The 16,186-nt window shown below is 42.7% G+C and overlaps 1 protein-coding gene across 8 annotated transcripts in view; it reads left to right on the top strand.

Annotated features, from left to right (window-relative positions):
- The window catches only part of LOC106584600 (GRAM domain-containing protein 4), a 53,556-nt gene that overhangs the window by 10,414 nt on the left and 26,956 nt on the right, over positions 1 to 16,186 (top strand). For all 8 annotated transcript variants that reach the window (XM_045706438.1, XM_045706441.1, XM_045706442.1 and 5 more), the window contains exon 3: positions 6,771 to 6,891. In XM_045706438.1, the coding sequence (XP_045562394.1) occupies positions 6,771 to 6,891 (121 nt within the window). The remainder of the gene's footprint in view (positions 1 to 6,770; positions 6,892 to 16,186) is intronic.

Raw genomic sequence — 16,186 nt, 5'->3', positions numbered from 1 at the left:
AGGGCCTAGCTGCAGCGTACTACTGGCCAACTCAACTTCGCTTAGTGCATGAGAACTATTTTTCAATTATCTTATTTAATTTGCCTGCATATTCTTGTGCATTCATGTTCTTATTTTTTGGAGCGAGGTTCATAACTTCTTAACGCTCTTTGAAGATGGAGAAATATCTTTAATTTCAAACTATGATTTCAAACAGATCAAAGTTATGAGTCATTTGATCACGTCATCACACACTGGGCCACCTTGTTTGCATCTTAATGAAATGCCAGAAGAAGTGTGATTAAAAAGAAATGCTCAAACGTGGCTCTGGTGTGAATTCTCAGATGGCCGATCTGATTACTGAAGTGCACATCGAGTCTATAAGAAAGGACCGTTGGAGAAGTTGGGCCTTTCATGACCTAGAAAGCCTCTGCAACGGAATTAGGGTTTAACACAGCCCCTGTAATGTCTAACCACTTAACAAACATGTCTTGGGAAACTGGATTTAGGCCAGTTCAGTACAGTGCCCCGTTTGTTTGGGATTTGTTGTCATGAAAACAGGAACAAGGTGGGTCTTCTCACGCTGGTATTTATTATAATCTTGTCTTTATCTTTTTATCAACTAGTCAGAACTGAAGTCAGATAGCCGTTCCAGATGTACAGTGGCTTGCGAAAGTATTCACCCCCTTGGCATTTTTCCTATTTTGTTGCCTTTTCAACCTGGAATTCATGTATTTTTGGGGGGTTTGTATCATTTGATTTACACAACATGCCTACCACTTTGAAGACGCAAAATATTTTGAATTGTGAAAAAAACAAGAAATAAGACAAAACAAAAGAACTTGAGCATGCATAACTATTCACCCCCCCAAAGTCAATACTTTGTAGAGCCACCTTTTGCAGCAATTACAACTGCAAGTCTCTTGTGGTATGTCTCTATAAGCTTGGCACATCTAGCTACTGGGATTTTTGCCTATTCCTCAAGTCAAAACTGCTCCAGCTCTTTCAAGTTGGATGGGTTCCGGTAGTGTACAGCAATCTTTAAGTCATACCACAGATTCTCAATTGGATTGAGGTCTGGGCTTTGACTAGGCCATTCCAAGACATTTAAATGTTTCCCCTTAAACAACTTGAGTGTTGCTTTAGCAGTATGCTTAGGGTCATTGTCCTGCTGGAAGGTGAACCTCCGTCCCAGTCTCAAATCTCTGGAAGACTGAAACAGTTTTCCCTCGAGAATTTCCCTGTATTTAGCGCCATCCATCATTCCTTCTATTCTGAACAGTTTCCCAGTCCCTGCCAATGAAAAACATCCCCACAGCATGATGCTGCCACCACCATGCTTCACTGTGGGGATGATGTTCTCGGGGTGATGAGGGGTGTTGCGTTTGCGCCAGAATTGGGTTTTCCTTGATGGCCAGAGTACCTTCTTCCATATATTTGGGGAGTCTCTCACATGCCTTTTGGCAAACACAATGTGTTTGCTTATTTTTTCCTTTAAGCAATGGCTTTTTTCTGGCCACTCTTCCGTAAAGCCCAGCTCTATGGAGCGTACGGTTTAAAGTGGTCCTATGGACAGATACTCCAATCTCCACTGTGCAGCTTTTCAGCTCCTTCAGGGTTATCTTTAGTCTCTTTGTTGCCTCTCTGATTAATGCCCTCCTTGCCTGGTCTGTGAGGTTTGGTGGGCGGCCCTCTCTTGGCAGGTTTGTTGTTATGCCATATTCTTTCAATTTTTTAATAATGGATTTAATGGTGCTCCGTGGGATGTTCAAAGTTTCTGATATTTTTTTATAACCCAACCCTGATCTGTACTTCTCCACAACTTTGTCCCTGACCTGTTTGGAGAGCTCCTTGGTCTTCATGGTGCCGCTTGCTTAGTGGTTTTGCAGACTCTGGGGCCTTTCAGAACAGGTGTGTGTGTGTGTGTGTGTGTGTGTGTGTGTGTGTGTGTATATATATATATATACTGAGATCATGTGACACTTAGATTGCACACAGGTGGACTTCATTTAACAAATGATGTGACTTCTGAAGGTAATTAGTTGCTCCAGATTAGGTTTGCCCATTTTGAGGAATGTTCAGGGGTGGAACATTTCTGTGGGAATTGATATTAATACCATTTCAATGTAGATTTCTTTTTGCATCGGATACATTTACCATATCTCATGGAGACAAACATTTGACCTTATCATAAGTAGGCATATTTGTAAATTATTAAATCATTCAAATAGAAATAAAAAAAAACATTTAATTACGAATTGAACTTTAATTAAATGAGTTGACTCTTCACATGATGATTTCACTGAACAACACAATAAAATAAATATTGAATGATCCCCAATGATCCATCACATCTCCCAAAACCTTTTTCAACATACATCTGTAAAACAATAGTCTAGAAACTAAAGCTTTGGTTGTCTCCCTCTCAGGCGTCCATGTCTTCTCCCTGGACCTTCTCAATGTCCACCTCTTGAACATCAGACTCTGAGGCCTCATCTTCACTGTCACTTTCCAACCTTGTTGTAGATGGCTCGTTGTCAGGCTCAAAAAGTCTGAAATTTGCCCGGATGGCCCCCAGTTTTTCAACCCTTGTATTGGTCAGCCTGTTGTGTGCTTTGGTGTGTGTTCCCAAACATGGACCAGTTGCTCTCTGAGGCGGCTGATGTTGGTGGGATTTGGAGGATGATGGCGGCAACAGGGGGGAAAGCCTCAGATCCACAGTCCCTTCCACCAGGTGGCTGATGAGATGTTGGCATGACTGCCATATTACATCTCCATCCCAAAGCCCTTGCTTGGAAGTGTACTTCGTCAAACTGCCAAGAACCTTGCCCTCATCCAGGCCAAGGTGGCGAGACACGTTAGTGATGACACCATAGGACTTGTTGATCTCTGCACTAGACAGGATTCTCTTGCCAGCATACTTTGGGGTCCAACATGTATGCTGCAGCATGTATGGACTTCAGGCAGACGTCTTCACGCTTTTTGATGTATTTAAGAACTGCAGTTTCCTCTGCTTGGAGAAACAGTGAAGTGAGCAGGGCAGTACGGATTTCTTCTCTTACATCTGCAAGCAGAGTCTGAACATCAGACAGGATGGCATTGTATCCCTCAATCCGTGCAATGGCTACTGCTACAGGTTTCATGCTGCTTACCACGCTCTCCCAAAATACATCATCCAGGAGGATCATCTTGATGTGGCTGTCCATATTGGCAGACTGTGCTTGGAGAGACTCCTTCCCCTCCAGGAGACTGTCAAACATGATGACAAGACCACCCCAACGGGTGTTGCTGGGCAGCTTCAATGTGGTGCTCTTATTCTTCTCACTTTGCTTGGTGAGGTAGATTGCTGCTATAACTTAATGACCCTTCAAATACCAAACCATTTCCTTGGCTCTCTTGTAGAGTGTATCCATTGTTTTCAGTGTCATGATGTCCTTGAGGAGCAGATTCAATGCATGAGCAGCACAGCCAATGGGTGTGATGTGAGGGTAGGACTCCTTCACTTTAGACCAAGCAGCCTTCATGTTTGCAGCATTGTCTGTCACCAATGCAAATACCTTCTGTGGTCCAAGGTCATTGATGACTGCCTTCAGCTCATCTGCAATGTAGAGACCGGTGTGTCTGTTGTCCCTTATGTCTGTGCTCTTGTAGAATACTGATTGAGGGGTGGAGATGATGTAGTTAATTATTCCATGCCCACGAACATTCGAGCACCCATCAGAGATTATTGCAATACATTCTGCTTTCTCTATAATTTGCTTGACCTTCACTTGAACTCTGTTGAACTCTGCATCCAGGAAATGAGTAGATAAAGTATGTCTGGTTGGAGGGGTGTATGCTGGGTAAAGAACATTCAGAAATGTCTTCCAATACACATTGCCTGTGAGCATCAGAGGTGAACCATTTGCATACACAGCTTGAGCAGGAAAAAACTTTTGATACCAGGAGGAACATGAGCTGTTGTTATCGATAAGGTGTCTGATTCATCATTTTCACCTCGAATAGAAGTAGAGGGACTTTTGTCAGAGGTTGCTTGTTGTGAGCGCTGAGGGAACTTTATGCACTTGGCCAGATGATACTGCATCTTTGTTGCATTCTTCACATATGATTTGGCACAGTATTTGCAAATGTTCCTAGCTTTTCCTTCTACATTAGCTGCAGTGAAATGTCTCCACACATCAGATAGTGCCCGTGGCATTTTCCTGTAAAGATTAGAAAACAAATTGTAAAAAACGAATCAAATTCCATGTACAGATAAAGGTTAAGCAGTTAGATTAAACAACTCCTTTGTAAGATAAATGTTTTAAAATGAAATATGTATGGAAACAGGTGAATTAACACTCCTCGGTTAGTTAGCAAGCTAAAACCCACATGGGCTTAACTTCCCATGGAAAATTTCCAGAAATGTTCCGGAAAATTTCCGACCCTTTGCAACCCTACACCAGATCTTATTTAGGGACTTCATAGCAAAGCTGGTGAATACATATGCACGCACCACACATCTGTTTTAGAATTTTTTTGAATATTTTGAAACAAGTGATTTTTTTCACTTCACCAATTTGGACGATTTTGTGTATGTCCATTACATGAAATCCAAATAAAAATCAATTTAAATTACAGGTTGTAATGCAACAAAATAGGAAAAATGCCAAGGGGATGAATACTTTTGCAAGGCACTGTATTTACCTCCATAGCAGGCATATTTTAACCTCTCTTGGGTATGTGGGACGCTAGCGCCAAATTCAAAACAACAAATCTCATAATTAAAATTCCTCAAACATACAAGTATTATACACCATTTTAAAGATAATCATCTTGTTAATCCAACCACAGTGTCCGATTTCAAAAAGGCTTTATGGCGAAAGCATACATTGCGATTGTTAGGTCAGTGCCAAGTCACAGAAAAACACAGCCATTTTTCCAGCCAAAGAGAGGAGTCACAAAAAGCAGAAATAGAGAAAATTAATCACTAACCTTTGATGATCTTCATCAGATGGCACTCATAGGACTTCATGTTACACAATACATGTATGTTTTGTTCGATATAGTTGATATTTATATCCAAAAATCAGTTTACATTGGCGCGTTATGTTCAGTAATGTTTTGCCTCAAAAAAACATCCGGTGATTTTGCAGAGAGCCACATCAATTTACAGAAATACTAATCATAAACTTTGATAAAAGATACATGTGTATCTATTATCCTATGCATAACACTTCTCCTTAATGCAACCGCTGTGTCAGATTTCAAAAAAGATTTACGGTGAAAGCACACCATGCGATTAAAAAAAAAAAAGAAAGAAAGAAAAAAAAAGACATACCGGTAGACTACACACATTTCACACGTAGCTCAATCAAAGTGGCGCTACAGAGGCTCCATGTGTAGCAAGTTAAGTGGGAGATTTCTAATCAATGCAAAATGGAATCAAAATGACAGAATTACGTTGGCTACATGAGAAGGATTAGGCTACAATGATCAACCAACAGGTAGGTATAGCAGGCCTGTAATTTGTCGCTGTTTAACTCTTTGTTGTACTTTGTTGAGCTTTTATGGGGTACATATAATTAACAGTAAGGTCTAATTTACACAGATGGAATAAATGAATGTACATTAATAGGGCCCATTTCTCAATTAGCAGACTTAGTGAATTGGGTCACTGCTTCTCTGGGTAATGGTGCGAGGGATGGTGTTAATGTACTCCTATTACTACATTTTACAGAGCAGACGAGCACTACTTTCCCATCGTAATTGCACTCTCAAAGTAGCCTTAAATCTGGCCTAGATATGGCATATTCAAAGCTAAAATAGAGTTTGGAAAGTATGTGCTGTATGCAATCATTGATAAACATAATGTAGCAGTTGCTACCTACACACCGCCTTATCGGTGCTCAGACGTTCATGTTGAAGACAATTATATGAATGGAATGTTTTGTTTTTGGTCCGTAAGGGATGTGTGTCTGTGACATGTTTCACAATGTCTGTCAATATTCTTCTCGTGTCAGTCATTGTTGCTAACTTGTTTCAGTGAAAGACTGAGACCTGGCTTTGACGAGTCTTATTCATGAATAAATTACACAGTACATTGTAGTACAGTAGCGAATTATAATATCCCTTGTCGAAATGTACTAGCTTTATTCATCTGAGAGGAGACCTTTTAATCAGAGCTGGGCTTGTGGTATCTTCCTCTCCCACCCATCGTTACTAAAAAGTGCACTGATTTCCCACCTTCTGACACAAGCTGTCTTTGCATATTCTTATCCCCCTGCTGAGAGGATCTAGTTGTTTTCCTCCCCTCTTTTTGAGTAGCACAGTACCAACACTAGTTACTATCTCAATGTAACTCTGTGGCTATCCTTGTGTACTTTCACAATATTCTTCGTTTCGCTCGCTCTCTCTCTCGCTCTGTGTTGGGTCATGATTCAGATGATAGTCTGCATACACAATTACACTGCAGTTTGAGCTAGGCTGGATGGTGCAGGGAGAAACTGCAAGGTGAAATGGAGTCTTCTGCAGTCAGCTTGCCTGCATTTATCTATGTGTGTGTGAGTTTTGAGGTACTGTGTGCAGGTGTTTTGAACCAGAGTCCACAGTAGCTCACATTGGCAGGGAGTTATTCTTCTCTCCTCACTGTGTGTGTGTGTGTGTGTGTGTGTGTGTGTGTGTGTGTGTGTGTGTGTGTGTGTGTGTGTGTGTGTGTGTGTGTGTGTGTGTGTGTGTGTGTGTGTGTGTGTGTGTGTGTGTGTGTGTGTGTGTGTGTGTGTGTGTGTGTGTGTGTGTGTGCCCACATCCAGGCTGGTCTGGGGACACTTGCTATGGCCGCAGCCATCCAGGACTATCAGAGGACTGAGACAGATGGACTCAATGAGGTGAAAGGCCACCTGGAAATTGCCTTGCTGGAAAAGCACTTCCTACGTGAGTATTTCACAATTTTTCAGTCTAGGTTTAAAGAGAAGTTTGTAAAACCTCTAGCAGTAAGGTTTTGATTTGCAAAAAGGGAAAATGTCTTCATGTTTGTTGGTTGATTTGGCAATACACACAGCAGCTATGGATATCTGTCTTTCATGTCAAGGTGTCTGTTAGTTGGTGAACTCATTAGGGTGTGTGTGTAAATGGAATTGGTCTCGCCTTCAGGGCTCTCCTGGCTGCAGAATTACATTTGCTCATATAGCCCTCTTACATCTGGCTCTTATATTAGATCAACTTTAGCTTAGTACTGTAGCTAGGTCAGTGATCATACTATCTGTGAGTGACTATAGTCCTCTATAAGGATGGGCACAGTTATTCAACTATCCGAACAGACGTCAGTATTTGATTACTTGGGAGTGTTCATTTTTGAGAGAGAAAAAATATAGGCCTATTTTAACAATGAAAATGCTTTGTCTAAAGTTATCTGTGACATTGCTACATAGCCTACAAGGATAGACCATTAAATTTGTCATTTTTATAAAATAGAGTTTTAATGAGTGCGCCCCATTTTTAAAAAAAGACGCACAGGTAGCCTACACATTTCACACGTAGCTCAATCAAAGTGGTGCTACAGAGGCTCCATGTGTAGAAAGTTAAGTGGGAGATTTCTAATCAATGCAAAATGGAATCAAAATTACAGAATTACGTTGGCTAAATGAGAAGGATTCGGCTACAATGATCAACCAACAGGTAGGTTGTTTCATATGAGTGGACTATTGGCTATCTAGCTTCTTTACAACAATTTGATGTTGCATCTATTACGACTATCCGGATATCCCCAAAATATCAGGATATCTTTCAACACATTGAGGAGATGGAAGTAAAGAAGTGGTGGGTGGCCTTCATTTCACCTCAGCCCTCCCTCCATCTGGGATGCAGGCTGCATGTCAGCAGTATGGGCTGGTGGCTGGTCCTCATTGCAGAGCCCATTGTCCTCTGTCTAGCACCAAAGGATACTAATGGAAAGAGTGCAATCGCCAAATGTACTGTAGCTGCTCTACTGAAGCACATGTATAGTGAGTCTTTTTCTAATAATCAGATTTCCACAGTTGGTACTGAAGTTGATTATCCAATGACTGTGAGATGAGCAGTTTGTAGATTTGTAATGCGATTGCTGTTTGTCTGCCTTGTTTTGAGCCCTGGCCCTGCTTTGCCATGAGCCTTCAGGGAGGTGGTTAGTGATTGAGTAAATTATCAGCTTTGTCCTTTTCTGCTTTGATGAGTCGGTCATTTAATAATAATATATGCCATTTTGAAGACTCTTTTATCCAAAGCGACTTAGTCATGCTTGCATTCATTCAAATAACATTTTATTGATCACATACACATTTGGTAGAAACAATTCTGATGCTCCATATGTGACCTCAGTCTGGACGCTCAGATTTTTAGCACATGACCTGCCGTTACCACGACAACTACCCAAAATTGAAAGGAACAGTGACAGGAAATGAGAACTGAGTATGTGTGATACTTCAGAGGCTACATCAATGTGAATTCACACATCTGATAGGGGTCACATGTGAAACTGAGTGTGGACAGTCCTCAATTGCCCTCCATCATTCTTATATGGAAGAAGTTGGGAACCACCAAGACTCTTCCTAGAGCTGGCCACCTGGGAGGTGTCCAAGAACCCAATGGTCACTGTGACAGAGCTCCAGAGTTCCTCTGTGGAGATGGGAGACCCTTCCAGAATGACAACCATCTCTGCAGCACTCCACTAATCAGGCCTTTATGGTAGACGGATGCCACTCCTCAGTAAAAGGCATGACAGTCCACTTGGAGTTTGCCAAAAGGTATATAAAGGACTCTCATGAGAAACAAGAGAAACAAGATTCTCTGGTCTGATGAAACCAAGATTGAACTCTTTAGCCTGAATACCAAGCGTCACATCTGGAGGAAACCTGGCACCATCCCTAAGTTGAAGCATGGTGGTGACAGCATCATGCTGTGGGGATGTTTTTCAGCGGCAGGGACTGGGAGACCTTTCAGGATTGTGGGAAAGATGAACGGAGCAAAGTACCGAGATCCTTGATGAAAACCTGCTCAGGACCTCAGACTGGGGTGAAGGTTCACCTTCCAACAGGACAACGACCCTAAGCACACAGCCAAGACAACACAGGAGTGGCTTCGGGCGAGTGGCCCAGCCAGAGCCCGTATTTGAACCCGATCAAACATAAACTCCCCAAATACAGGTGTCAAATCAAAGTTTATTTGTCACCAGCTTACTTACAGGCTCTAACCAACAGTGCAAGTTCTAAGTGGAAAAAAAGGTATTAGGTGAACAATAGATAAGTAAAGAAATAAAAACAACAGTAAGAAAGACAATGAAAAATAACAGTAGCGAGGCTATAGTCGGGCTGATTGAGGTAGTATGTACATGTAGATATGGTTAAAGTGACTATGCATATATGATAAACAGTTCCTTTTGTCCAGGTGGGAAAGGGCAGTGTGGAGTGCAATAGAAATTGCATCATCTGTGGATCTGTTGGGGAGGTATGCAAATTGGAGTGGGTCTAGGGTTTCTGGGATAATGGTGTTGATGCGAGCCATTACCAACCTTTCAAAGCACTTCATGGCTACAGACGTGAGTGCTATGGGTCTGTAGTTATTTAGGCAGGTTACCTTAGTGTTCTTGGGCACAGGGAGTATGGTGGTCTGCTTGAAACATGTTGGTATTACAGACTCAATCAGGGACATGTTGAAAATGTCAGTGAAGACACCTGCCAGTTGGTCAGCACATGCCCTGAGTACATGTCCTGGTAATCCGTCTGGCCCCGCAGCCTTGTGAATGTTGACCTGTTTAAAGGTCTTACTCACGTCGGCTACGGAGAGCGTGATCACACAGTCGTCCGGAACAGCTGATGCTCTCATGCATGCCTCAGGTGTGCCAAGCTTGTAGCGTCATACCCAAGAAGACTCGAGGCTGTAATCGCTGCCAAAGGTGTTTCAACAAAGGACTGAGTAAAGGGTCTGAATACTTATGTAAATGTTTTTTTTATTTTTTATTTTCATACATACATACATACATTTCTAAACCTGTTTTTGCTTTGACATTATGGGGTTTTGTGTGTAGGTTGTTTTGGATAAGGCTGTATTGTAACATGTGGAAAAAGGGAACGGTTCTGAATACTTTCCTGAATGGACTGTATATACAAAAGTACGTGGACACCCCTTGAAATTAGTGGATTTGGCTATTTCAGCCACACCCGTTGCTGACGGATATATAAAATCGAGCATACAGCCATGCAATCTCAATAGACAAACATTGGCAGTAGAATAGCCTTACTGACGAGCTCAGTGACTTTCATTATGGCACTGTCATTGGATGCCACCTTTCCAACAAGTCAGTTTGTTAAATTTCTTACCTGCTAGAGCTGCCACGGGCAACTATAAGTGCTGTTTTTGTGAAGTGGAAACGTTTAGGAGCAACAACAGCTCAGCCGCAAAGTGGTAGGCCACACAAGCTTACAGAACGGGACCGCCGAGTGCTGAAGCACGTAGCGCATAAAAATCATCTGTCCAGTTGCAACACTCACTACTGAGTTCCAAACTGCCTCCGGAAGCAACGTCAGCACAAGAACTGTTCACCGGGAGCTTCATGAAATGGGTTTCCATGGTCGAGCAGCCGCACACAAGCCTAATATTGTCAAGCGAGGGCTGGAGTGGTGTAAAGCTCGCTCCCATTTTGGATCAGTGGAAATGCGTTCTCTGGAGTGATGAATCATGCTTCACCATCTGGCAGTCCGACGGACGAATCTGGGTTTGGCGGATGCCAGGAGAACGCTACCTCCCCGAATGCATAGTGTCAACTGTAAGGTTTGGTGGAGGAGGAATAATGGACTGGGGCTGTTTTTCATGTTTTGGGCTTGGCCCATTAGTTCCAGTGGATGAAAATCTTAACTTTACAGCATACAATAACATTCTAGACGATTCTGTGCTTCCAACTTTGTGGCAACAGTTTGGGGAAGGTCCGTGCACAAAGCGAGGTCCATTCAGAAATTGTTTGTCGAGATTGGTGTGGAAGAAGTTGACTGGCCTGCATAGAGCCCTGACCTCAACCCCATCGAACACCGTTGGGATGAATTGGAACGCCGACTGCGAGCCAGGCCTAATCACCCAACATCAGTGCCCGACCCCTCTAATGCTTGAGTGACTGAATGGAAGCAAGTCCCTGCAGCAATGTTCCAGCATCTAGTGGAAAGCCTTCCCAGAAGAATGGAGGCTGTTATAGGAGCAAAGGCAGACCAACTCCATATTAATGCCCATGCTTTTGGAATGAGATGTGCGATGAGTAGGTGTCCACACACTTTTGGTTAGATACTGTATACCACAGCGGTTTAGATGGTACAATGATTCTCTAGTCTACACTATACTTGCTTATTTTGTCAGATTGAATTTTAGCAACTATTAGAATTTTAGCAACCAGGAAATGGCGGCGAGATTTCTGCCTAGTGCATCTTAAAAGTTAAACATATCCGACCGATTGCAGTGATGTTTACACACATGAACAGCACACACTGCATTGCTGATCAATTGAGGCCAATCTGCCCCGCGATCAATACATTTGTCTAACAGACAGTCCATTTTGTGATATCATCAGCCTCTACAACTGCACATACAACAGTGTTGCCTACCCTTTTGAGATGGATAACATTCACATTGCTTTAGTGTTTGTATTTGAATAGGTTTTTGATTATGTTCACCATTTCCACTAAATAGCTTGGATTTCACACTCGCAATCTGCCATTTTACACAACCTGCCACAGGAAGAGACAGAAATGTGTATTTTCTATACATTTTCCCCCTCCTTGCTCTCTTGATGTGAAAATCCTAGAGAGACCTCCGCACCTCACAAAATTGTAAATAATATTTGGCACTTCACAAGAAATAATCATGTAGGGTGTCGATCATCCACTTTAAGGGGCACCTGCAGTGTGTGTGGGTGCGTGTGCTCACTCGTCCTGAGGGCTCTGCAATGGGGGAGGACATGAAAGGTCAGACCCGGACCTTCTTACTGTGCCAGTAAATAAAAACAGCGGTTATTAATAGAGGATATTACTTAAGCTACTCCACTCTGAAGAAAGGCAGCCAGGTATTGAAGGACCATTGGGTGTCTCTTTTCTGGTCCACTGGTACAGTAACTGGAGGATAGCAGTAGTATGAATGGTTTCTTCAGTAGTATTCTGTATGTCCACTCCCTTGCTCTTGGTAATTATTAACCTATGCTGGCTAGAAACCACAATGCATTTTTATAGTCTCTGCTAGTCTCTGGCTCCAGGCCAGAACAAGGGAGAGTCACATCAGCCCACCTCCTCCTGTGTGACATTGTGAAATGCCTGGGTGAGGTTGCATAGCGATACCTAAGGAATCTCCAGGCCGGCCTGAAGATGTTATCCCACTCGCTGTTTACTTGTTGTGAAGCATGGCAGACAGCTTGGGTTTCTCAGGGGAAAGTATTTGGGTGTGAAGTGATGCTGCATTTCCTGGCAGTCATTGGTCTGTTGACTCACATTTGTAGGCCTATCTGTCAGACACTGATTCTGGGACAGTTGGTCATGGTTGTATGATTTGTCTCCTGTCATCTACCTCCAATATGTTACAATGCATAGCTTTATGAATGAAGACCTCACACAGAACACTATTGTAATTCTACCTAGTAGAGCATTAAAGGCTAGATACCGAACTCTAACAAGCCTGTGTAACGGTAGTAAAAAACTTGTTTACCCTGTTAGCCAGTGTTAAAGATACAGCACCTCCCTTAACATACTAGTAGGTGTCCAGTGAAAATGACAGTTGGACATTTACTATACTATGATAAAAGACGAGAGCGACCTCAACAGCGTGTTGGAGACGTTAAGAAAAATTGTCTTGTGTTGGCAGCTAGCCAAAACAAGGCACTGTGAGATAGCAGAATTCAGAAAGTCGGAGATACATTTCAGTTATATTACAAACTGGGTACAACAACTTTAAAACTAACCGCTGGCTCAGAAAAATCTGAAGTGAGATTAAATGTCTTAGATATGGGCCTATTTGGCTACTAAAACACTTGCTGTTGTAGAAATATACCCAGAACTGTGGTAACTGAGTGCCCTGTCCCCCCAACAGTCCCCATGTCCAGAGGCTTGGTCAGGCATGGGAAGCCATGCATGTGATAATGAGAGGATGCTCTCTGGCACATTGTTAAATAAAGGCCTCTATGCAAATGTTTGACTTACATAACTAGGTTATCCGGGGCATACATGGCTTTCTATTCTCCCTCCTGGCTCTGCAGCAACCCCAGCAGCTACTGGTTAGCAGGTTAGCATGCCGTGCGGCACTCATTCAGAAAAAGTAGTCTGTTTCTATATGAATGAGGTGGTGACCTGAAAAGGCCTTGTACAGTAAGGGCTTTATGGGGGCCAAACCCATTGGTGATGTTGAGAATTGGAGGCTAAGAGGGAGAGCTCGTCTGTTAGAGTGGAGGACACTTCCTTAATGTTGCTAGACCCCAGGAACAGTAGCTGCTGCCTTGGCAGAAACTAATGGGGATCCTTAATGAAATACAAATACTTCAACACACTCCAGTTTCACATCAGAGGAGAATATCTAATATCTATACTAGCCATACATTAATTTCCATCCACCTTTGATTGGATAGTTTGAGTATAGTTGTTTTAGGTTCCTATGGGTTTTCTCTACAGGAATGCTTACAATTGGCTCATTCATCCCCCTCCTCTCCCCTGTAACTATTCCCCAGGTCGTTGCTGTAAATGACAATGTGTTCTCAGTCAACTTACCTGGTAAAATAACGGTATTTTTTTTTTTTTAAATGCACTTTTGTCCTTGATAGTTCTTTAGTCCTCTTTGAAAGGAAATTAATGTAGCTTTCTTTTGTTGAAAAGCATTTCACTATCAAGAGAATGGCGCGAACATCGTCTCACTCAACAAGAGGTAGACCAGAACGTTCTCTTTTTAGAGACCGTTTTTTTGGTTTGATGACGGGTCGACTTTGAAATGGATTCAACATGTCAGTTACGTTCAGTACATTCACATACTTCCATGCCATGTGATACCAGGAAGAGGATGTGGTTTACACCAGTCTCATGGTGGCCCAGTCACAGTTGATGTAGCAGGAAACAAACGATAGATCAGGATGTGGACGCGCTAAAGAGTAAGAACATGTTTTCTGCCTTCAGATGACTCATACTATTCAGATGTTTAAATTAAGAACCCTAGGCCTTGATCAGCTCCTTGGTTTCTGGGCTGAATTTGTTGCTTACAAGACGGTTGGGAATTGATGTGAACAGCGGGGCTTTTTGCTCTCTTATGTGAAGCTGTGGTGAAATCCTAAAACAGTGTAACTATGACGACAGGAGAACTTAGCCATGATGTCAATGCCCTGCTTAGGTGGACGGGGCGGCTATGCTAAATTTTGTTCCTCATTCATCAAGGGGAACACTTGAATATTTATAACTTGGAAACATTCTGCAGAGGGTGTCATAAGTTGTGTTGCTATGGTGATAGATTTTCCAATTAGCTTGATGTTGTGTGGTAGGTACAGGAAATATCTGTATATTTTCCAGCTGTGTACAAAATGTGAATGTAATTTCTTATTATCATGTTTTCATAAGGTAATGAAATGAACCATCAACTGTAGAGTGAATTTCACTAGTAATGTGAAAATAATAATTTTTGTAATGTACAGTTGAAGTCAGAAGTTTACATACACTTAGGTTGGAGTCATTAAAACTCGTTTTTCACCCCTCCACACATTTCTTGCTAACAAACTATAGTTTTGGCAAATCGGTTAGGACATCCACTTTGTGCATGACACAAGTAATTTTTCCAACAATTGTTTACAGACAGATTATTTCACTTATAATACTCTATATCACAATTCCAGTGGGTCAGAAGTTTACATACACAAAGTTGGCTGTGCCTTTAAACAGCTTGGAAAATTCAAGAAAATGTCATGGCTTTAGAAGCTTCTGATAGGCTAATTGACATAATTATTAGCCCCCCCCCCCCCAGCTTAGAGGGTTAAGACAGTGACCCTCGTTGCAGCAGGCTCTAGCTGTATTGAATTATTAACCAGGCTGCTGTTGTCCCAGGTAACCTTGTGGTAAGCTGGTAACAACACTAAGCTGTTAGAACAGGCAGGCAGTCACTTTCAAGCTCAGGCGTTGCTCCACCTAGAACTTTACCACCGGTATCCATCATTCCCTCTAGTAGGTCCTTTATCAATTTCTTGTGGTGTTGAGCTTGCCAGGTGAACTTTCTCCCAGTACAGTGAACAGATTGGGGGCCATCCAGTAGCTGCAAATACTAGCTAGCTCTTTCTAATTTATCTTTCTCCTGCACTAACTGTTTCCTCTCACCTGTCCTGTCCTCTCCTCCCCTCCTCCTTAGTATTTCTCTCGGCCTTGGTCTTATTTTTTCACTAATATCTCCCTCCATTATTTTACACCTCTTCTCTGTCCCCCTCTCACCAACTGAATCATGAGATGTAAAGTGGACCAGAGTTGGCCTGTACGTCACAGTTGACACATTATGGAATGGGTTGATGAGAATGTTCCCTTTTTAATGCCAACCGCTAAAGGAGCGGACTCGTGAGAAGCCATTTTAAATCATGCCACACATACTCAAGACGCCTTGCCTGACCAAATCTGTTCTGCAGAGGTATAATCTAATGTCTTGTAATGCTGAAACTGAAGGACTACAAGCTGGTCTGGAAGTGACTGCTTTTTATAGCCTCCGGCCCGTCGCGTTCTCCTCGGTCAACTGACTGACAGACCAAGGTACCCTGTTGTACCCTGTTAACCTAGCACCCTGTTGTACCCTGTTACCCTGGTACCCTGCTGTACCCTTTACCCTGGTTCCTGTTGTACCCTGGTACCCTGGTACCCTGTTGTACCCTGTTACCCTGGTACCCTCCTGTACCCTATTACCCTGGTACCCTGTTGTACCCTGTTACCCTGGTACCCTGCTTTACCCTTTTACCCTGGTATCCTGTTGTACCCTGTTACCCTGGTACCCTGTTTTACCCTGGTACCCTGCTGTACCCTTTTACCCTGGTACCCTGCTGTACCCTTTTACCCTGTTGTACCCTGTTACCCTGGTACCCTGTTACCCTGGTACCCTGCTGTACCCTTTTACCCTGTTGTACCCTGTTACCCTGTTACCCTGGTACCCTGTTACCCTGGTACCATGCTGTACCCTGGTACCCTGTTGTACCCTGTTGTACCCTGTTACCCTGGTACCC

The sequence above is a fragment of the Salmo salar genome, chromosome ssa23 (genome assembly GCF_905237065.1).
Source record: "Salmo salar chromosome ssa23, Ssal_v3.1, whole genome shotgun sequence".
Taxonomy (NCBI): domain Eukaryota; kingdom Metazoa; phylum Chordata; class Actinopteri; order Salmoniformes; family Salmonidae; genus Salmo; species Salmo salar.
This window is presented reverse-complemented; position numbering and strand designations above follow the sequence as displayed.